A 23,362-nucleotide genomic window follows, 5' to 3' on the forward strand; every position below is an offset into this window, starting at 1 on the left:
CAAGTTTTAGCGTGAGACTTTTTCGCGCCTCTGTCACGTTAGGACCACCCCCCAGCCCATGTTAAAAGCTAGAGCCCTCCAGAAGAACAGTATAGATCTTACAATAACGCTAAAAGGACCACGCCAGCTGCAAGTTTTAGCGTGAGACTTTTTCGCTTCTCTGTTGCAAACTTTAAAAACATTGCCCCACCACGAAAAGTATAACGTTTCTCATTGGATAGACAGAATTTTTGTAGGTGGAGCTTAAGGTTAACATTGAGACCCTGATTGGTCAGATGAAAACATAGCCAGATAGTTTTTTTTAAACCAACTTCGGTAAATTGTAGTAAGGAGAAGTTAGGGAAGAGTTGCTTGAGAGTTGCTTCCGAGAGGGCGAGCTGGACGGAGCTGCGCCGGCCGCCGCCCCCTGACGAACACCGACAAGGTAATGAACGCACGCGATGCCGCACAACAGCGCATAAAGCTTCACTCAGAACTGCAGAAGTCTCATCTGTTAAACCCCCTTTTTGCGTAATACTAGTGTCGATCGTCAATTAAAGCTCATGGTGTTCACATTTGCCACTTGAAGTAAAAACCTGAAACGCGATGACTTTTCTGTTATATAGCTATTGAGAAGCCACATCAGCCACTGTAATTTACGTCAAGTTAGATAAGTAATTAAAGATAATTGGGGGTCACTGTAGACCATTTTGATAATTTGCTTTTTTGTGAAACCTAATTTAAACCTAGATTATAGATGTGATATGGCATAGGTCATCCTTCGATCCATTGTAGAACTTGGAAACACATTCAGGGAATATTCGTTCACATTTTTGTTGAACGCAGTTGGTTTTTACCATCCTGTATTAAAACATTTCCTTTTATCAATAGTGCAATTTATAAACAATGTTGTGAGTAGAATAAAATTTCCAATGGTAAACTTAACTGATTTTTCGACGTTACTTTACCAGCTAAATAAAAATAGGAAAGCCTTGAACCCCTTCCACTAAATTTAGTTAGTATTAAGATTCTTTTACAGGGAGTGCAGTGGAGCTGACGCTGAAATCATTAAGTACTTGGTTATATCATCGCTAGTCTCACTGAACTCTTCTGAATTCTACATGTCATGTGTGGTCTGGCGTCTCCTTACCAGCAACAGGTCCCAGGTTCAAACTAGTCAATTCCCTAAAAAACACGCTCAGAGCGTCGTTGCGCGAAAGTGGTAGGGAGACACGATATAGAACGAACAGACACCAGGCAGAATGTTTAGAACCTCTACCACTAACATTGCCAAATCAAGATTAACACGCCTACCATTTAAAAACAATGGCGAAAGGCTAGCAAAAATAAGAAGAGTCACCGGCGTGAATCACAGGTGTCTGCAAGTTTCTGATCAAAGTGATACAATGTGAACGAACAAACAAGTCTAGTTGCGAAGAGGACTAAGGCCACACTCGTATTTTCATGAAATAATTTTCATTGCTTCAGTCACTTATTAATATTTATTAGCAAGTCCGCCGTGAAATACGACGCACTCGGCGTCCGAACTCCCCCGGATGGGGCCTCCCAGCCAACAATACCACACGCTCATTTCATTTCGTTTATTAGCAAGACGCGTTTTAGTAGTCTGCTGCTATCATCAGTTGCATTACAGTTACATGTATATTAATCTGAAGTTTGGTAAGAATTATTTGCTCAATGTGACAACGTGCATCTTAAGACAGTTGTATATTTAAATCATTTCATTCGACCCTTTACTGAAATTTTACTCGAAATTCATTTGCCTGGTACATGGACAACAGTAATAATACACTAATGGACATTAAAATTGCTACACCAAGAAGAAATGCAGATGATAAACGGGTATTCATTGGTCAAATATATTATACTAGAACTGACATGTGATGACATTTTCACGCAATTTGGGTGCATAGATCCTGAGAAATCAGTACCCAGAACAACCACCTCTGGCCGTAATAACGGCCTTGATACGCCTGGGCATTGAGTCAAACATAGCTTGGATAGCGTGTACAGGTACAGCTGCCCATGCAGCCTGAACACGATGCCACAGTTCATCAAGAGTAGTGACTGGCGTATTGTGAAGAGCCAGTTGCTCGGCCACCATTGACCAGAAGTTTTCAGTTGGTGAGAGATCTGGAGAATGTGCTGGCCAGGGCAGCAGTCGAACATTTTCTGTATCCAGAAAGGCCCGTACAGGACCTACAACATGCGCTCGTGTATTATCCTGCTGAAATGCAGGGTTAAGCAGGGATCGAATGAAGGGTAGAGCCACGGGTGGTAACACATCTGAAATATTACGTTCACGCCGGCTGTTGTGGCCGAGCGGTTCTAGGCACTTCAGTCTGGAACCGCGCGACCGCTACGGTCGCAGGTTCGAATCCTGCCTCGGGCATGGATGTGTGTGATGTCCTTAGGTTAGTTAGGTTTAAGTACTTCTAAGTCCTAGGCGACTGATGACCTCAGATGTTAAGTCCCATAGTGCATAGAGCCATTTGAACCATTTGTAACGTCCACTTTTCAAGGTACCGTCAATGCGAACAAGAGGTGACCGAGACATGTAACCAATGGCATCCCATACCATCACGCCGGATGATATGCCAGTACGGCGATGACGAATACACGCTGCCAATGTGCGTTCATCCAAACACGGATGCGACCATCATGATGCTGTAAACAGCACCTGGATTCATCCGAAAAAATGACGTTTTGCCATTCGTGCACCCAGGTTCGTCGTTGAGTACACCATCGCAGGCTCACATGTCTGTGATGCAGCGTCAAGGGTAACCGCAGGCATGGTCTCCGAGCATGATGGTCCATGCTACTGCAAACGTCGTCGAAATGTTCGTGCAGATGGTTGTTGTTTTGCAAACGTCCCCATCTGTTGACTCAGGGATCGAGACGTGGCTACACGACCCGTTACAGCCATGCGGATAAGATGCCTGTCATCTCGACTGCTAGTGATACGAGGCCGTTGGGATCCAGCACGGCGTTCCGTATTACCCTCCTGAACCCACCGATTCCATATTCTGCTAACTGTCATTGGATCTCGACCAACGCGAGCAGCAATGTCGCGATACGATAAACCGCAATCGCGATAGGCTACAATCCGACCTTTATCAAAGTCGGAAACGTGATGATACGGATTTCTCCTCCTTACACGAGACATCACAACAACGTTTCACCAGGCAACGCCGGTCAACTGCTGTTTGTGTATGAGAAATCGGTTGGAAACTTTCCTCGTGTCAGCACGTTGTAGGTGTCGCCACCGGCGCCAACCTTGTGTGAATGCTCTGAAAACTAATCATTGGCATGTCACAGCATCTTCTTCCTGTTGCTTAAATTTCGCGTCTGTAGTACGTCATCTTCGTGGTGTAGCAATTTTAATGGCCAGTAGTGTAAATATATCATCACTTAAAGCTTTCACATTCATATACTTACATTCCACAGACTCTTAACTACTAAGATTTTATTTCAGTTGTTAAGATAGTAAAAACAATGAAAAAACAATATGTGTGTGTCTGTATATCACAGCGCATATTAAATGCTTCAGTATGATTATTTTGTATTTCTTGTTTATCCAAACAACATAACCGAATAATCAGGAAACACAAAGTAATCATAATATTCAATATGTGCCATGATACAATATTTATAACTAGCCTGCTGTACCCGGCCACGCTTTGCTGTAGCTCAGACTGCTTAAATGGAAAAGAACGAAAATCGAAAGCCCACGTTTCTAGTACGTCTGCGAATTGGATACACGACGTTATCTCCTTCTCTCCCCTGTCTGTCCACATCCCCTCCCTCTTTCTTTGTCCATCGTCTCCTCCTCCTGTCTTTGCCCATCTTCTCCCCCCCCTGTCTCCCCCATCTCCTGCTGCCCCTCTCTCCCCCCCTCTACCAGTCCATCAGCTCCTCCCCCTTTCTTTGTCCATCTTCTCCCTCCCCCTTCTCTCTCCATTCCTCCTGCCCCTTCTCTCTTTCCGTCCTCTCCTTCCAGTGTTCTATGTCCATTTCCTCTCATCCCTCTATCCCTCTTCCCCCTTCTCACTGACCTCGAGCCTTGTTTATCATTATTGCAACTTCAGACTGTGTAGTAATATTCTAATCGTAAATCAAAAAGCCACAAATACAACTTTCCTGTTTGCTAATAACTATCATGCATTTTACAACGTTTCCCTATTATTAAATTTATAAAAATTATGTATCACGTAATTTAAAAAGTGGGGTAATAGAAACACGCTCGTATACCAGTAGAACGTTGTGTCAAAATTTCAAAGCAATCGGCCAAGAGCTTTCGGAGATTAACGATTTTGAACAAATCAAAATTTACATTTTTATACCGTTTCCCCCTTTATCACAAACGGGTTACACATATACCTGATGGCGTTCCAGTAAGTATATTCGAATGCAATGTTGTGTCAAAATTTCAAAGCAATCCGCGAACAACTTTCGTAGATTTGGGATGTCCAAGAAACGAACATTTACATTCTAGTTATGTAGATTTATAATACAGTCGCTGACCTGAACGAATTCCACAGAACACGGATAAATTTAAATACACTATCTTGTCGATGGGATGTTAAACGCTAGCCTTGCTTCCTTTCACAAAACCCTCGTTCGACACCTGTACAGATTTGGATTAGTTGAGGACGTAAAAAAATTCACAGAAGAGCAGCGCGAACAATTCTCAACTTATGGGGCAGAAGATGTTACAAGAGAGATGACTGCATCGCGTAGAACCTTGTTCATGAAATTAAGAGACGATAAAGCAAACTTTCTACACAGAAATCCCCGTAACAGTAACTCAGAACAGTTTATTGTACATAGGAGTACTTACAAGCAAAAACCATGTATCCAGCGAATCTGTAGGCTCATCCACGTGCAATTCACAGACACCTGCTCAACTCCACCTGCTGCTTGACACCTAGCCGAGCATTTTATGAGCTTTGCCTCGAAAGGCTTCTTCAGCACTTAGGCGCAATTTTTCATTAGTCTTGTACTGACGTTGGGCCGCACTGGACTTGACCAATCCCCATAATGAAATTCCTGAAGTGGTGAGGTCCGGACTTCATGGTGTACATTTCGATGGGGCTCAAGCACCCTGGACATCAAGGAACTCATGCAACTGAATAGCAAAGTACACTGAAGCTCGGTCCTACTGTCACTGCACGTGATCCAAGATTCCTCATGTCTTCAAGGTGATGTAACCCTGTTTGCAACATGTTGAAATAAGAAGTCCCATTCAGGTACCCTACACAAAAAATTATCCTTCATAGAAATACGGTCCGAGCAGATATCGTGATGACATCTCAGCCCTTATCATAAACACGAGGCCGATTCCTTGCCAACTCTCGCACATAATGCAGATTTTCCGTAAATCAGAATACCGCACTCCACTTTTGCGAACTGCGATGTATGGCACGTTCTTAAGAAAATAACGCTCTTGAGCCAGACATGATGCTTGGTAAATGTGTCAACAAAGCACGGAAGAGTGCAGCTCACTGCTCCATGTCATTGCCAGACAATTTGCTCACAAACATCGGTCTCAACCCTTTCATTTTGAAATATTTTAATGTGGTCATGCATTGCTGACCGCGGTACTTGAAGTTGAGCTACTGTTTCACGAACTTATTTCTCTGTGGATTGCTCAGTAGATCGAGCGACTGCGGTCCACGGTCCGTCACTCATCTCACTTTCACTGCGGGGCCTGCCTTTGACAATGCCTGAAACAATAGTTGTTGCTCCCAGTCAATCAAGGTTGCTATACGAGGCAGAGCTATCTCCGAACGCACTCATTAAGTGTCTCATTTTTTGCCCTCTCTGTGGACGTTCATACACCAACACACACGTTACTAATCGCTCCTTATCAGGGTAACTTTTTCCGCTTGCATCAGCCATGACTGCACAACTGTAACTATACAGTACTGTCAAAAATACTTTTCGCCAGCTTCAAAGTGCGAGCAGCAATAAAACAAATACATATTTTCCCTGTTGCTCAAAGTCAAGAGGGTATGAGGACTTTTGGGACGCACCGCACTTTCTCCATCTCGTATCTTGCGTAATGACTAGGATGTTAAAATTGTAGAAATCCTGGCTCACACAGTGGGTAACCGACCGCCGTTCTTCGCAGGCACTATCCGCAAATCGCTGAGCGAGAGTGTGAAAAGCGATACTACTACGCACTGCACACTCTTCATTACTCCGAGTCAACTTGAGCCTTCGATACCTCCCGGCAACATTGAGTCGTTACGTACTACTGTTTTAGTGGAAAACATCATTCACCAGCCACAGATTAAACATTGTCTCTGGCTGCCGTAGTAACGAACGAAAACAGTTACTACAATTAACATGAACTTGGAATTATTGATGAATACATGATCCTTTCGAATATAGCGCTCTTGTCAGGTGTGTTACTTGCTTTGAGAGATCGGGTCTCAGTTTGTGCCTTATAGTGACGTTAGTTTATTAATACTTTGTTTTATTTCGATACCGCATTTCATTGATTGCCGCTACTTTTGACTAGGTGTATTGACATCGATTTTTGTATTGCCATCGTTTTTTTGGCTATTTTATAGGTCTCAGGAATTTAAGTCGAACTATATAGGTCAATTGATGTTTTCGATCCGCGTTTCGTTGATGCTCCCGATTTCTCGCTATGTGTAATGGTACTGTCTTTTGGCTTCCACGTCACGTTTTCGTTACTTGATTCGTGCATCTATAGAATGGGTAGTAAGGAACGATCTGAAAAACTTGTAGGGCTGTTGCAGGGTAGTTCGTGTTGAGAAATAACTGTTAAGACAAAATTCGATACGTTGCGCCGTTTCCGATTCAGTTAGCTAATCGGTTGTTGCGCCCGCAAATTCACGCAGCCTGTGAGAGGCAGTATCGCCAGGCGTGTTCTTCATTTGGTTTCCTGAAACTGTAGCTTCTGCTCTCCCACCTGAAATTTATCACCTCCGAAGAAGGCACACTGTAACTGATGAACAGAGTTTTTTATTGAATCGTATGGCTAGGGCCCCCGTCGGGCAGACCGTTCGCCGGGTGCCGGCCTTTCAATTTGACGCCACTTCGGCGACCCGCAGTCGATGAGGATGATATGATGATGATGATGACAGCACAACAGCCAGTCCCTGGGCGGAGAAAATTCCCCGACTCAGCCGGGAATCGAACCCGGGTCCAGAGGATTGACAATTCGAACCGCTGACCATTCACCTACCGGGGACGGACATGAGAGTTTTAACAAGTGGTAACTCACGGACCCTCAGGTGTCTGTGCATTACCGTATTTTAGTGGATGCAAGCGCTGGAATTTGCGCAAGCGACCTGATGCTAGTTAAAACGGAAATGGCGCGATGCATCGAATTTTTTCCCCAACAGTTATTTGTGAGCATAACCTAGCCTGCTACTCGCTTATAAGCTTTTCAGACTGTTTCTGATCACCCTGTGTATACTGGAGGTTAGTGCTGTAAGTGCAGATATTTTTATTGGTGACTAATGACACTGTAATGAACAACATTGTATCAGTATTTACTTCATTTGCAGACTAAAACGAGTAATTATAAATATTACGAGTAGTACGTTTTTATGTTGTCTAGTACCTCAAAGTACGCAAGGCACAAGTAAGCCTGCGCAGCAGGTCGGGTATTAAAGTTTGGACGCCTGCTTGCAAAATGTTTATACAGGTTGACGCAAAATGTTTATACAGGCAGGAGCAGTTATGACTGTACAGAAAACGTCAGGTAGTAAATTATGTGCCGGGTTTTGGGAAGACCGCCAGACACAGAAAACACAACTAACACAATGAAGTGGGTATGATTGCAATATCTGTACCTGTAGTCCTAACATTTCACAATTCGTGTTACACACTTCTAGGGATTGTAGATGGGACTCGTTACAAACCTCAAGGATGGTGGAGAAGGATAAATGTACAAATTTGAGGTAAGGGCCCTTTTATCGGAAACAATAGAGTCGAAGTTATAAGCGAAAACCGTTCTGATACCTCTGACAATGGAATACAGGTACCGGTATTGTTGTTGCTAAGATTGTAGGTTAGGGAACCCTCAGAAGTGGTAATATGGACCAAAACAAGAAAAAATGTCTAGTAAACCTGAGACCTAAAATCTTAAGAGCTACGAGCGTTTTTTCAATTGAGGCGTGTTTCACAGAAGCGAACATGAACAATTGCTCAAAGTTCCTCAGGTATGCATTTTAGAGCCCATGTTTCCTTGACTTTTTTCTTGTTTTGGTCCACACTACCAACTATGAAAGTTGGGCACCCTACATTCTTAGCAACAGCAGTACCGGTACATGTACGCTGGTGTCTAAAACTAAAGCAATAAACGGAAATTTTGCAAGGTTGTGTTTATTTTACCGCAAAACAAAGTAAACAGTTGATAGTGAAGTAGAAACAGTGTAAAGAAAACAGAAAGTAAATAACTGCAACGTGCATAACAGCAAGCAAAAATGTTCCGCGTTTTTTCAACTTAATTGATTTGCTCATACATTCTGACAACTGGTTAATGTGTTCAGTACGGAGCGTGACCACTTCTGGTTGCAGTAAAGGCCTGGCAAACGACGGGGTATGCTGTGAATGATGTCATCAATCTCATGTTGGGGCAATAATGCCCATTCTTTCTGCAGAGCCGCTCGCAAGTCTTGGAGAGTGGTCGGTGGATGCAACTCGTCTCCCTAGTGCATCCCAGACATGCTCCATGGAATTCAAATCGGGAGAGCGAGCAGGCCGCGCCATGCGTGCAATATCTTCCAAGAAAAGATCAACCTTATGAGGTCGAGCATTATCGACCGAGCGAGGTGCCGCAGTGGCTAGAACACTGGACTCGCATTTGGGAGGACGACGGTTCAAACCTGCGTCCGGCCATCCTGATTTAAGTTTTCCCTGATTTCCCTAAATCGCTTCAGGTAACTGTCGGGATGGTTCCTTTGAAAGGGCACGGGACATTTCCTTCACCATTCTTACCTAATCCGACGGGACCGATGACCTCGCTGTTTGGTCTCCTCCCCCAAATCAATCAATCAGTTAATCGAGCAAAAACACAAAAAAAATTACCCGTGGTCTTGGGGTAGCGTCTTTGATTCATAATCAAAACGTCTTCGGTCCCGGGTTCGATCCCCGCCACTGCCTAAATTTTGATAAATAATCAGCATTGGCGGCCGAAGACTTCCGGCATAAGAAGTCAGCCTCATTCTGCCAACGGCCTTGTCAAAGAGGGCGGGTGTAAGTTTCGAGGGCAAAGAAATATAACAAAATGATCTAAAGAGACGCAAGATACGCTCTTTTTTTAACTTTTTAGTCATCTTCACTTCTTCTCTTGTCTTTGTTGTGTGTAGACGGACATCTTGCAAGTGCTGGCAAATGTAAGCATATTTGTACTAATTAAGCAGATATCATATTGATTTAATATTTTTGTGCGCTTTTAATTTGTAAGAGGTGATCCCGATTTCATGTCCGCCTTCCTTTGAATTAACCTGCATTCGAGTAATTTACAGTTCAACAATCGCAGCGGCCGATGCAGCCGACACAGAAAAACTCGCCCGCTATTAACATAATATACATTTTTCTCCACAGCCGCCCGACGTTGCAGAAAATACGTAGCTTTAAGATTCTTATTTTCAGCACCACAGCCGAGAGCCAGAGCCAGGACTCCGACTACAATGCAGTGGTTAACGGAGGTAAGGACAAATACTCTAGCGTCTAGCGCGTGTGTGGGCCGTAATTGTAATTAATAACTAAAGATTTTTTGCTCTAAAGTGAACTGACTAGCCGAGGAAATTAACAAGAAAAGTTTATTCCATGATTCAATTTATATTTTCATGCTTTAAAATTCAGTGAGTCTAACGTTCATTAACGTAAAAAATAATTTCCACTCAAGTTTAATATTGTTAAAAAAAAGAGAACTTCACAAAAGCATTTAATTGTTGTTGTGTACATAGTTCCGCGTAGTCAGCACGTACACAACTTTCCCACTAGAGCGCGCCCCGCTAAGCACAACAGCGCAGGCGCAGCGCTTGTCCATCTCTGCACTACGAGATGGCGCTGCCTTAGAGACCGACCAAATTCTGCTTCCGCCGATCCGCGTATTAATATGTAACACAGCCAATGAGATTGCTGCTAACGTAGAACCTTTTCTCCTCGCGGATCACACTCGCGCAGTGATACCTGAACGCTCGAGGTATTACAACGAGTGACAGACCTCCGACTAGTCAGTCTGCATTTGTCTGTACCAGTCTATAGTTAAGTTTAAGTCTGCGCCTAATAAGATTATCATATTCCTGTACATAGCCATGAAGAGAAATGTATAGACACTTTTGTCAAGTATCACAGATATGTGAGAATAAGATTAAAGTACCAAGGCCAAAGGAACTTCTAACAACCCTACCACACCAAAGGTCAAAATTTTAATAACGATTGTGGTGTTGCTCACGCTGCTAAATACTGCATTTTCTGGCAACATCAGTCATATTATGTGGCAGGTGTCATTAGAGCACAGTTAATAGTCATTTCATGTAATAATGAAAAAACTAGGCACTCATCTTTTTGTGTTTCCCACGCTGGTCTCGTATTATCATGGCTCAATTTTTGAAAATCTAGGTGATTATGATTCCAAGCTCGGATGCAAAGAGGGCTAGGTTTTATTGTGCTATATTCAGAAGTTTTGTAGATGCGCTTCTCAAACCATTTTTGGATATTAAATATTTCAAAGTTAGCACAATAGTGATGTAAAAAGAATAATCAGCACTCCGAATTTAAGTTACACTTCCTTTTAATTGCTTTCATTGCAATATCACGTGACACACAAAACATCACTTCACAATACAAAACATACTTGAAAACATCTTCCTCACATTTTATAAGCGGACTACGTTATGCATCTTTCCAACATGACGTCCAACACTTGACTTTCTCAACGTCCGACTCTCTAACAAGTTAACAACTAACTAATTATCGCTTACGCGCCCAAAAATCAGAGTTACAAGTACGTCAAAGATCATAGTGACAAAAGAAAGAATACACATAAGAATAATATCATTGTAATATAAACATATCGATGTATCACAAATGAAATCAAATCTGAATGTTGTCTCAGAAATATGTTAAGTAGTTAACAGAAATACAGTAGAATATTACTGGTATCGAGAGGTTCATGTGAGGTACCACAATGGTTACGTAAGTCAAGTACCATTACAAACTTCAGATTGTCAATTGTAAATAGCATCCAGAATCAAGTTAAGTAAGGTTTATGATTTTTATTATTTTAATAAATGTGTGTGAAACTTAATCAAGTTCTGATTACAGTTCGTCACCGTCAATCTGCTACTCTAAGCGTGCAAGTGGCATTTCTATCGTCTGACCTAACGGCAGAAGATAAACACGCCCCGATAAGACCACGAGACATATTGCTGACACTCGCCTACTTCGTTAGAGCGACAAATCAAATAATCTGATGGTGTGGGTACCGAAGGTCTTACAGTACGCACACCACAATTGTAAATCAAAAGTGAATGAAATATTTTGATTAAGGCTCACCTCGTAAGTCGGCTACAATCACCATCATCAACAAATTTTTGTGGTAAATAATATACTGAATTACGACGGCCGACGGACGCGAGAACGGGGAGCTCTAGCCATACGATTGAATGAATAATTTTGGCTTGCGGAGCACAGTTTACCCGTATGAAGCCGTACAGCTCCCTCCTGGACTGGACCTCCTGCTCGTAGCCCACGAGCCTGGGGGCGAGGGTCCTGAGCACGGGGAAGATGCGGCCCAGCGTGGCGCCGGTGGGGTTCCCGGAGCGGAACGTCCGCTGGACGCCGTCTATCAGCTGTCGCAGGCGCGCGTCGTGACGCTCGTAGCGCGCGCCCGCCGTGATGGCCCACAGGATGTTCACCATGTGCACCGGGAACAGCTCCGTCACCTGCCAAACAATACAGTACCTAGAATGAAATTTTCACTCTACAGCGGAGTGTGCGCTGATATGAAACTTCCTGGCAGATTAAAACTGTGTGCCGGACTGACACTCCAACTCGGGACCTCTTTGCCTTTTGCGGGCAAGTGCTCTACCAACTGAGCTACCCAAGCACGACTCACGCCCCGTCCTCACAGCTTTACTTCTGCCAGTACCTCGTCTCCTACCTTCCAAAACTACGAGAGCTTCTGTAAAGTATGGAAGGTAGGAGACGAGGTACTGGCAGAAGTAAAGCTGTGAGGACGGGGCGTGAGTCGTGCTTCGGTGGCTCAGATGGTAGAGCACTTGCCCGCGAAAGGCAAAGGTTCCGAGTCTCGGTCCGGCACACAGTTTTAATCTGCCAGGAAGTTTCAATACAGTACCTGACTAGAATGAGATTTTCACTTGTGAGCGTGTGGGTGCTATTCTGTCATTCTGCGCAACAGATTAATCTTAGATGTACCCTTTACCCTGTGGCTCCTGCAAGATGCAATGTCCACCCCCACACTACTACAGAAGTCAGACAGACGCTCCTGACGTTCTAAAGAGAAATGCCTGAAAAACTTTCAGCAATAAATATCTTCTGGAGTCGTCCGCTGTAAGGAAATGACACAAAAATTCACAAAATTTCGTACGTAACTAGTGGGATACTTGGGTACTGGAGTAGTGCTAGTTAGTGTAACAAAAATATGAAACTAACCAAAATTATTAATTATTTTTGCAAAAATTCTGAGAAATCACAATGGCACTTTTACTTATGAACTGAACACGTTAATTCCGGGTTCTTTTCGGAATGTGCAGTTACCTCTTAAGGACAGGATTCGCTAATGAAATTTCTATACAAAGTTTAAGATTGTTATTGACTTGGCAGAATGGCTGAGAGCCGCACCTACTCAACTTGAATAATTATCCATTACAATGTTGCTAGGTACAGTCGAGGCTGTCGCGTGTGAAATGCAGTGAAGTGTATTGTCGTGGAGGAAATATGGGGCTCGCAAGAGCTGTAGCGCACAATACCGTAAGCTGTGATGACTGCTGTCTGCGCCGCTCGCTGCTGACAAATAAGATAACTCCCGTTCTATCTGGACTGACCTTCGCCAGTCAAACTCTCCCTACACCTTGATGAAGTCAAGGATTCCTATTCGCCCCTAGTCTAACTATTGGCGTGGTACACCGGTCGGATAACCAGTCCACCACAATGTCACTCAAAAATTCGTTCGCAGGCGTTTAACTACACTCCTGGAAATGGAAAAAAGAACACATTGACACCGGTGTGTCAGACCCACCATACTTGCTCCGGATACTGCGAGAGGGCTGTACAAGCAATGATCACACGCACGGCACAGCGGACACACCAGGAACCGCGGTGTTGGCCGTCGAATGGCGCTAGCTGCGCAGCATTTGTGCACCGCCGCCGTCAGTGTCAGCCAGTTTGCCGTGGCATACGGAGCTCCATCGCAGTCTATAACACTGGTAGCATGCCGCGACAGCGTGGACGTGAACCGTATGTGCAGTTGACGGACTTTGAGCGAGGGCGTATAGTGGGCATGCGGGAGGCCGGGTGGACGTACCGCCAAATTGCTCAACACGTGGGGCGTGCGGTCTCCACAGTACATCGATGTTGTCGCCAGTGGTCGGCGGAAGGTGCACGTGCCCGTCGACCTGGGACCGGACCGCAGCGACGCACGGATGCACGCCAAGACCGTAGGATCCTACGCAGTGCCGTAGGGGACCGCACCGCCACTTCCCAGCAAATTAGGGACACTGTTGCTCCTGGGGTATCGGCGAGGACCATTCGCAACCGTCTCCATGAAGCTGGGCTACGGTCCCGCACACCATTAGGCCGTCTTCCGCTCACGCCCCAACATCGTGCAGCCCGCCTTCAGTGGTGACGCGACAGGCGTGAATGGAGGGACGAATGGAGACGTGTCGTCTTCAGCGATGAGAGTCGCTTCTGCCTTGGTGCCAATGATGGTCGTATGCGTGTTTGGCGCCGTGCAGGTGAGCGCCACAATCAGGACCGCATACGACCGAGGCACACAGGGCCAACACCCGGCATCATGGTGTGGGGAGCGATCTCCTACACTGGCCGTACACCACTGGTGATCGTCGAGGGGACACTGAATAGTGTACGGTACATACAAACCGTCATCGAACCCATCGTTCTACCATACCTAGACCGGCAAGGGAACTTGCTGTTCCAACAGGACAATGCACGTCCGCATGTATCCTGTGCCACCCAACGTGCTCTAGAAGGTGTAAGTCAACTACCCTGGCCAGCAAGATCTCCGGATCTGTCCCCCATTGAGCATGTTTGGGACTGGATGAAACGTCGTCTCACGCGGTCTGCACGTCCAGCACGAACGCTGGTCCAACTGAGGCGCCAGGTGGAAATGGCATGGCAAGCCGTTCCACAGGACTACATCCAGCATCTCTACGATCGTCTCCATGGGAGAATAGCAGCCTGCATTGCTGTGAAAGGTGGATATACACTGTACTAGTGCCGACATTGTGCATGCTCTGTTGCCTGTGTCTATGTGCCTGTGGTTCTGTCAGTGTGATCATGTGATGTATCCGACCCCAGGAATGTGTCAATAAAGTTTCCCCTTGCTGGGACAATGAATTCACGGTGTCCTTATTTCAATTTCCAGGAGTGTATAACTCTGTCTGTTCACACCGCACAATAAGTGTGGCAGCCAACACAGTGGACAATGTTTAATCGCAAGGACTCAATATAGAGTCGCACTCCGATTCGCTCTCGACAGAGGTGCTCTCCCAGTGAAGTACTGAGTAGAGACTTGTTCCTCCCTCTTTGAGTACACATACGAGTGCGCACGCTCTCGTTATGTGTTCTAGCTCCAAGAGCGACAACAGAACGGCCCCTCTCCACGCCAGACGTGAAGGGGTATATCTTTCAGTCTCTTCCATTACTCCTTCAGCTCAAGGAGTCAGAAATATCGTCTGACAATCAGCATTGCTCTTCTAAAACGGGAGAATGACGTTTCATTTAAGGCGACCAATCCGGAAATCTGCAGCATCGGCGTTTGGCGTCTGCTGTCTCCCTGTGAAAATCTCTGAAACTGCGTGCTATTTGTAAAGAATGTGTAGGCTGGGCGCTCCCACACAATGTAGAGGAATTTGCTTTTAAGCCAAACACGAGGTCGTTCCTCCTTTCACTCGGGCAAATGCTGTCCACTCCATGGGCGGCCGCTGGCCGACGTAGATAGCTCCCTGTGAAAACCTCTCAAGGGACCGCCATCCTGCAGTGTGGTGTTTGCCTCTCCCGAACTAAAAGCTTTTGTGACTGTCGTGTCTTGAATGTGCATGTGTACGCCAGCCTCGAGTATTTCAACCACTGTGCGCACTTGCAATTTATTAGATATTTGCGTATCGTTTACATGAATTCATACAACATTGACTTTATCTTATCGAGTTTGGGTTCGAATGAAGCGTCTTGATGTGTGGAATATGATTGTGAGGGCGGAATATGTAAGCAATGAAGGTCAGGAGACCACGACGTCTTACACATTCCACAGCAGAGTGTGTGCTGATATGAAACTTCTTGGCCGATTATAACTGTGTGCCGGAACGAAACTCGAACTCGGGACCTTTACCTTTCATGGGCAAGTGCTCTACCGTCTGAGCTACTCAAGCACGACTCACGCCCCGCCCTCACAGCTTTACTTCTACCAGTACCTCGCCTCCTACCTTCCAAACTTCACAGAAGCTCTCCTGCGAACCTGCAACTCTACCATTACTTATGAAAGTCCACAGTAGCCTACGATAGTTTTACAATTCTAGGCATGAGGAAGGGCCGACTGACCTCTACAGTGTTGTTGCGGATGGAAGACAGCAGGTCCTCGACCTCCTCCAGGATGCGGCCCTCCATGCTGAGCTTGCCGAAGCCGAAGTCCCGCAGGTGGCGCAGAGTAAAGCGCCGCTGCTGCACCCAAGCCGGACCGTCGTTGAAAAGCATACCTGTTGTTGTGGACCGACGCACAGTGATTACCCATTATGATCTCTACATGCGTTTACACCTTAGAAAAACTGTAAACACTTCTAGACAATAGCTGATCAGCATCCATGATTTACCTCCACCATTTTCAGTAATGTCTACATATTTGTTTGTCTCGCTTTGTACAGTACACTATCGGCCATTAAAATTGCAGCCCCATGAAAGTGACATGCAACAAACCTCATATTGGCATCAAGTGCACTATATGCAGGGATATACAGGATTATTTTGTTAAAGGAGAACAAACGGCAGGAAAATATCCCTTAGACGAAATGAAGCCAAGAAATCATATGGACATGTAGCCAGAAATGCTTTCCAAGGGAGGTGGAGATAAAAGATCTTTGACTGTGACCTCGGTATCAGCGACGGGCAGGTGGCCCGCCAGCGTGGGGTCAGCCAGGCTGTATGAAACTTTCTCCACAACTGCCACTGCCGTATCACTTATACTGCGTACAGGCCATATCAGCCATGGACTTGTCCCCGCGTAGACGGATTTGTCGCTGGTTCATCGCACAGGCCATCGCAGTTTTTTTTTTTTTTTTTGTTATGGTTTTAGGGCGCAAAAGTGCTACGGTCATTAGCACCCGGTCTGTGACTTAGGAAAAGGTAAGAAAACCAAATTGGAAACCAGCAGCAATGGGAGCGAAACTCAAAAAAATGGGGAAAATAAAAACAGAAGGAAAGCTTAAAAAACCACTATAGAAGGGAGGCTGTGTGTCCACAAAAAGAGCTTCAAATGACAGACGTCATCTCACCGACACTAATAAACTCGAGAACGCGGTCGGCTGAGCGCGTGTCATCTGCTAAAATGGAAGATATATCGGGCGACAGCTGTAGACGGACACGTAACGGAGTAAAATAGGGGCACTCGAGTAAAAGGTGTCTCACCGTCCACACTTGAGAGCAGTGGGGACAAAGCGGGGGAGGATCGCCACTTAAAAGATGTCGATGGCTAAAAAGACAGTGCCCTATCCGGAGTCTAATTAAAATTACCTCCTCCCGACGACGAGTTCGGGAGGAAGAGGTCCAACCACAGGGAAGAGCTTTCAAATGGTTCAAATGGCTCTGAGCACTATGGGACTCAACTGCTGAGGTCATTAGTCCCCTAGAACTTAGAACTAGTTAAACCTAACTAACCTAAGGACATCACAAACATCCATGCCCGAGGCAGGATTCGAACCTGCGACCGTAGTGGTCTTGCGGTTCCAGACTGCAGCGCCTTCAACCGCACGGCCACTTCGGCCGGCCAAGAGCTTTCACGTCCCGCAATTTATTATTGGGAAGTGTCGACCAACGTGCGTGCCATAAAAGAGCAACACGACGACATAAAACACTCCGTAGATCGGCGAAGGGAACCATGCGAACAGCAGGCTGAAGAAGAGAGACTGCAGCCTTGGCCGCTATATCGGCCGCCCCGTTTCCACAGATACCAACATGTCCTGGGATCCAGAGGAACGCCACAGAGACGCCCCCCAAGTGGAGGCAGTCCTAAATCCGGTGGACCAGAGGGGTGGACAGGGTAGAGAGCTTGGAGACTGAGGAGAGAGCTGAGCGAATCCGAGCATGTAATATACTTTACCCGCTGATGGCGACGGATGTATTGGACAGCCTGGAGAACAGCGTAAAGCTCCGCAGTAAAAACCGAACACTGCCAACAATATAGGCACTCCCAACGCCAAATGATGTTTTCGAGCCATCAGTTTAAATAAATGTGGCATCCTTCATTTGCGCGCATACAGCAGCAAATGCCCGACGATAAACAAGAGAAGGGGTACCATCCTTGGGAAACTGGCAAAGGTCACGGAGCAGGCTGGTCCGTGGCCGGAGCCAAGGTGGTGCTGTACCCCAAGTTGTCAAGAAGGTTTTTGGAAAGTGGAAGGAAAGAGAATGGAGCAGTTGACGGAAGCGCACTCCCGGTGGTAGTAGAGAGGAAGGGCGGCCTGCATACTCTAAATCCAAGGAGGCGTCGAAAAAAATGTCATGGGCCGCATTAGCAGGCATGGAAGACAGATGGCTTGCATAACGACTCAGAAAGACAGCTCGCCGATTGGACAGTGGAGGTTCAGCAGTCTCAGCATAAAGGCTTTCCACAGGGCTGGTGTAAAAAGCTCCAGACACTAAACGTAATCCACAGTGGTGGATAGAGTCGAGACGCCGAAGAATAGACGGCCGAGCAGAGGAGTAAACTATGCTTCCACAGTCCAATTTCGAGCGCACTAAGGCGCGATAGAAACGGAGAAGGACCACTTGGTCCGCTCCCCAGGAGGTACCATTCAGGACACGGAGGGAGGCCACCACAGTGTTGGGATTTCTGGCATCCAACCTTGTCACGGACGAGGATACCTTTATGAGGGCTGGTATCGTCAACATTCACAATACCGACCTAAGGCATATGGAGAGTTCCCATGATATGGTGGCAGCGAACCATTTGCACCAGTTCAGCCTCAGTGCGTGGGCGGGGATTATTGGCGATCGCCTAGTGGGACCAGTCATCCTTCCACAACGCTTTCAGGCGAGACACGTCTGCAGTTCTGCGAGTGACCCTTCATCCCCTACTGGAAGACGTGTATCTGGCTGTACGAAAGGCACTGTCGCTACTATTTGACTGTGCCCCAGGTCGCTGCTCTCTTGAGTGACGAACTGAATCACTAGTACGGGCAGAAAATTTTTTCCTGCCTGTGTTCCCATCTCTGCTTTTAATCTCTGAAATCTACACTGTTACAGGTCTTTTATCTCAGCCTTCAACTTTGTGTACCTCCCTTGGAACGAATTTCGGCCAAACGTCCATATGACCTCTTCTGCTTCCTATCTCGTTAAGGACTGTTTCCTACAGTTTGTTCCTGTTAAGGGAAGTTTAATGCAGTGACATTTTGAAGCAGAAAACGCAAGTGGCAGTGCCGTAGCATCCGTCCAGACCAGTCATCGCTACAAAGGAAGAGAGAGTAAGAAAACTAATCCTTTAAGTCTGGTCACAGATTCGAACTCCACATAAAATTCCGAGTAAACTGATACCTAACTCAGACCAGTCGGTAAATTAATTAACAATTCATCAAACATGTAACGAATTGGTCCTACTAAATTAATTTTGCCAAGTCTGCAGAGATTACTGAGGTATTGTCTACATAGATTAGCATCGGTTGGAGGGACAGGACAAATTTAACATTCGACATTTAATTAATATAGAAAACACCCAAGATGGCGAAATCTAGCTTGGTTTTCTGGCCGTTATTTCGAATCATCGTTGAAGTCACGGGGTGCCGGGAGGACACGCCGTTCTCCCGCGTTCTGAGAATTCGCGCCAGTTCAGGTCATTCATCTTGAGGGCTGGAAATCGACCACTCCAGGCGACCAGGGTAGCAGGAACGGTTCCACCTCTCACCCGTGTTAGGTTGGCTACAAGGACCTTTACGCGTACCGTGGAGGTGTACCGTAGCTCATGGACCGAGTCTGCTACATGATGGAGCAGCTCTCCAGCCCATTCCGGTGCAGTTTCTACAGGAGTACAACAATGCGATTTTTAGTGCACGGCACTTATCGCCATTTAATGGTTAGTGCTTCCCATTACCTTGGTAACAGCCTAGGTTAGTCATCCGCGAGCCACTCGTGATGTTTGGAGTTATTAATCACATCGCAATCTTAATGGTTACGGCTGTATTACAGCTATGTCAGCGAAGCAAGATACTGGTCCTGCAGATCGACAGTAGCGTCATAAGCTGTTTTTGCAGACTAGTTTTCCTCGTGTCATAAGCGTGGACCAATTGTTAGTTTTTTCTGTTATAGTGACACCCGTTATTTCATTGCTGTGCTCTCTCTGGAGACCGGTCTTTACTCTGAAGACAGTTTTGTTGTGTGAGCTTGAGTACTTTCAACTTGTCACACAGAGAGTCTATAGCTCGTCCAATAGCTACATTCTGTGAGAGATAATCTATGGAAACTTGTGAAACGGTTTCACTTATGTGTTTATTTTTCAATATATATTTTTCCAGATTATTCCGAGTTTCACTGATTATAGCTTCCTTACTGTCCACTTTTATAAATCCCTTACTAGGCGATGAAACACTTGTTGAAAGAAACGAAGTCCGACGCCTGGGACAGAAGATCCGCAGGTGAGAAATCTGCTAGGGAACAATATCACGCGGTGCTTCTTTGCTAATCTGCTACAGTTACATCTACCGACACGCATGCGCTGCAAAAGTAACTCTTTACAAATGATCAGCATTTGAGCACAGCCAAAAAATTAGTAGGGGTAGCAATATAAGCATTTTGTGTATGAGGATAGATTACACAGAAAACTTCCTGCTGAACCAACACTCGTTGGCATTCAAAAGTGGCAGGATCGTGTCTTGTGGAGACTGTGATATTGCCGCTCGCATCAGGATCCCACGACTGTCAGTAGGATTTGGAATCAGTGAGTTCAGGACAGCCATTCCTTAATGGCGTGCATGGCCTCTACGGCCCCACATGACTAGCGCTTGTAAGGCCAAAGACATCGTTTGCTCGGCCATGCCGGGTTGTATACCCAAGTCACACACACCTCGAGTCAGGAAGTGGACTTCTTTCTAGCAAGACAAGAAACCACACAGACGGCATGACATGGACTGGACAACACAGACTGTCAGTGTGCGGACAGAACAGCAGAGAGAGGTGTACTGGCAGTGGTGCGCCCAACAACAACACTGTACACACAAGTGACACCACGCGGACTATTCATATGAGCCCTGGTTCTGCATACAGCGTGACGATGGACATATCCACGTGCGTAGCTTCTGAGGAGAACGAAAGTTGCCAGATTGCTTTTGGAACAATCAGCACTCGGTGTGATGCTAATGGGCGCCATTGAGTACAGTACACAACACTGTAGCGTCTTTACTACACTCCTGGAAATGGAAAAAAGAACACATTGACACCGGTGTGTCAGACCCACCATACTTGCTCCGGACACTGCGAGAGGGCTGTACAAGCAATGATCACACGCACGGCACAGCGGACACACCAGGAACCGCGGTGTTGGCCGTCGAATGGCGCTAGCTGCGCACCATTTGTGCACCGCCGCCGTCAGTGTCAGCCAGTTTGCCGTGGCATACGGAGCTCCATCGCAGTCTTTAACACTGGTAGCATGCCGCGACAGCGTGGACGTGAACCGTATGTGCAGTTGACGGACTTTGAGCGAGGGCGTATAGTGGGCATGCGGGAGGCCGGGTGGACGTACCGCCGAATTGCTCAACACGTGGGGCGTGAGGTCTCCACAGTACATCGATGTTGTCGCCAGTGGTCGGCGGAAGGTGCACGTGTCCGTCGACCTGGGACCGGACCGCAGCGACGCACGGATGTACGCCAAGACCGTAGGATCCTACGCAGTGCCGTAGGGGACCGCACCGCCACTTCCCAGCAAATTAGGGACACTGTTGCTCCTGGGGTATCGGCGAGGACCATTCGCAACCGTCTCCATGAAGCTGGGCTACGGTCCCGCACACCGTTAGGCCGTCTTCCGCTCACGCCCCAACATCGTGCAGCCCGCCTCCAGTGGTGTCGCGACAGGCGTGAATGGAGGGACGAATGGAGACGTGTCGTCTTCAGCGATGAGAGTCGCTTCTGCCTTGGTGCCAATGATGGTCGTATGCGTGTTTGGCGCCGTGCAGGTGAGCGCCACAATCAGGACTGCATACGACCGAGGCACATGATGTGGGGAGCGATCTCCTACACTGGCCGTACACCACTGGTGATCGTCGAAGGGACACTGAATAGTGCACGGTACATCCAAACCGTCATCGAACCCATCGTTCTACCATTCCTAGACCGGCAAGGGAACTTGCTGTTCCAACAGGACAATGCACGTCCGCATGTATCCCGTGCCACCCAACGTGCTCTAGAAGGTGTAAGTCAACTACCCTGGCCAGCAAGATCTCCGGATCTGTCCCCCATTGAGCATGTTTGGGACTGGATGAAGCGTCGTCTCACGCGGTCTGCACGTCCAGCACGAACGCTGGTCCAACTGAGGCGCCAGGTGGAAATGGCATGGCAAGCCGATCCACAGGACTACATCCAGCATCTCTTCGATCGTCTCCATGGGAGAATAGCAGCCTGCATTGCTGCGAAAGGTGGATATACACTGTACTAGTGCCAACATTGTGCATGCTCTGTTGCCTGTGTCTATGTGCCTGTGGTTCTGTAAGTGTGATCATGTGATGTATCTGACCCCAGGAATGTGTCAATAAAGTTTCCCCTTCCTGGGACAATGAATTCACGGTGTTCTTATTTCAATTTCCAGGAGTGTATTTCCTCGTGTCTGCCGTAACATCTTTCACCTGAAATATCTCTGTGTTAGATATACATCCCGTGTGCTCTGCTCGTCTATTGTTTATATCAGCGTGAAGTCTGAATGCCCCCAACCCAAAAATAAATAAATAATAATAATAATAATAATAATTGACTTCTCTAGCTGAGACTTAAGGAATATTTTCTGCGATTTTGCTTTCCGAAGCTCAGGGTATGGAACACGTGATTCACAGTTTATGGGATTCGTATCCCTCTACACAACAGAGCCTCGTACCTGATTCTCGTATTCCAGACGCATTGTTTTATTCCGTTTGACATCTTTCTGTGTTCCTCAAATTGCTGAGGAGTCGGATTTAATTTGTACCACCTCTATTGTCCGTCATTAGTTGTAAGCTAGTTTTCAGTATTCCCTCTTGGACTGAGAGTATGTTTAAAGTAAATACCTGAATACCTCCCAGTAGGATGATATTATACGTTATATTGCAAACTGGTACTTAGGTCCATGGTTTCGTGGTGAACACATGCACGCATTATTACGCGTTAATAGAAACCGGTTGGTATAATAAACCATTTGTGGAGCAGGAGCATTTTTCACAGTTAAAAAGTAATTGTGTTGGTTGCTGCGTAAGTTCGCACCGTTTTTGCTTTGCAAGTCGTTATTCCAGTACCTGTGAGTTTATCTATCGGTTGTCATACCTTATTTTTAGTTCACTCTTGATATTTTAGTTTACATATTGTCATTTTGTCATTTGGAGAATGTGAGTGCGGCTGTGAACGCTAGAAAATGGAGTGACAAGTGGAGAAACCTGAATATTTCCCACATATTCTTCTGCTTGAGTTCAGTACAGGGGTGACAGCAGCGGAGGCTGTCAGAAACGTTTGCACAGTGTGAGGGATAATGGCGTTGGACAGAGCACGGCAAGAAAATTTTTTCATGGTTAACTCTCCACATTCAGCAAGTGCTTTGGGGTTTGATGAAGGTTATGTAAACGCATGACAGCACAATTATCCTCGTCAGTGTACGCGAGAACTGGAAAATGTGATGAACTGTGGCCATTCCACCATAATAAGACCCCCGCATATAGAGGGTAAAGTTCAATAATCG

At 46.2% G+C, this 23,362-nt stretch overlaps 1 protein-coding gene across 1 annotated transcript in view; it reads right to left on the bottom strand.

Moving 5' to 3' along the window:
• Positions 1-23,362, bottom strand: part of LOC124615650 (methyl farnesoate epoxidase-like) — a 143,277-nt gene that overhangs the window by 32,860 nt on the left and 87,055 nt on the right. Inside the window, exons 4-5 of the mRNA XM_047143663.1 lie at positions 15,790-15,944; positions 11,691-11,936 (exon numbers count right to left, since the gene is read on the bottom strand). Coding sequence (XP_046999619.1) covers positions 11,691-11,936; positions 15,790-15,944 — 401 coding nt within the window. The remainder of the gene's footprint in view (positions 1-11,690; positions 11,937-15,789; positions 15,945-23,362) is intronic.

This window comes from Schistocerca americana, chromosome 5 (assembly GCF_021461395.2).
Source record: "Schistocerca americana isolate TAMUIC-IGC-003095 chromosome 5, iqSchAmer2.1, whole genome shotgun sequence".
In the NCBI taxonomy this organism is placed as follows: Eukaryota; Metazoa; Arthropoda; class Insecta; order Orthoptera; family Acrididae; genus Schistocerca; species Schistocerca americana.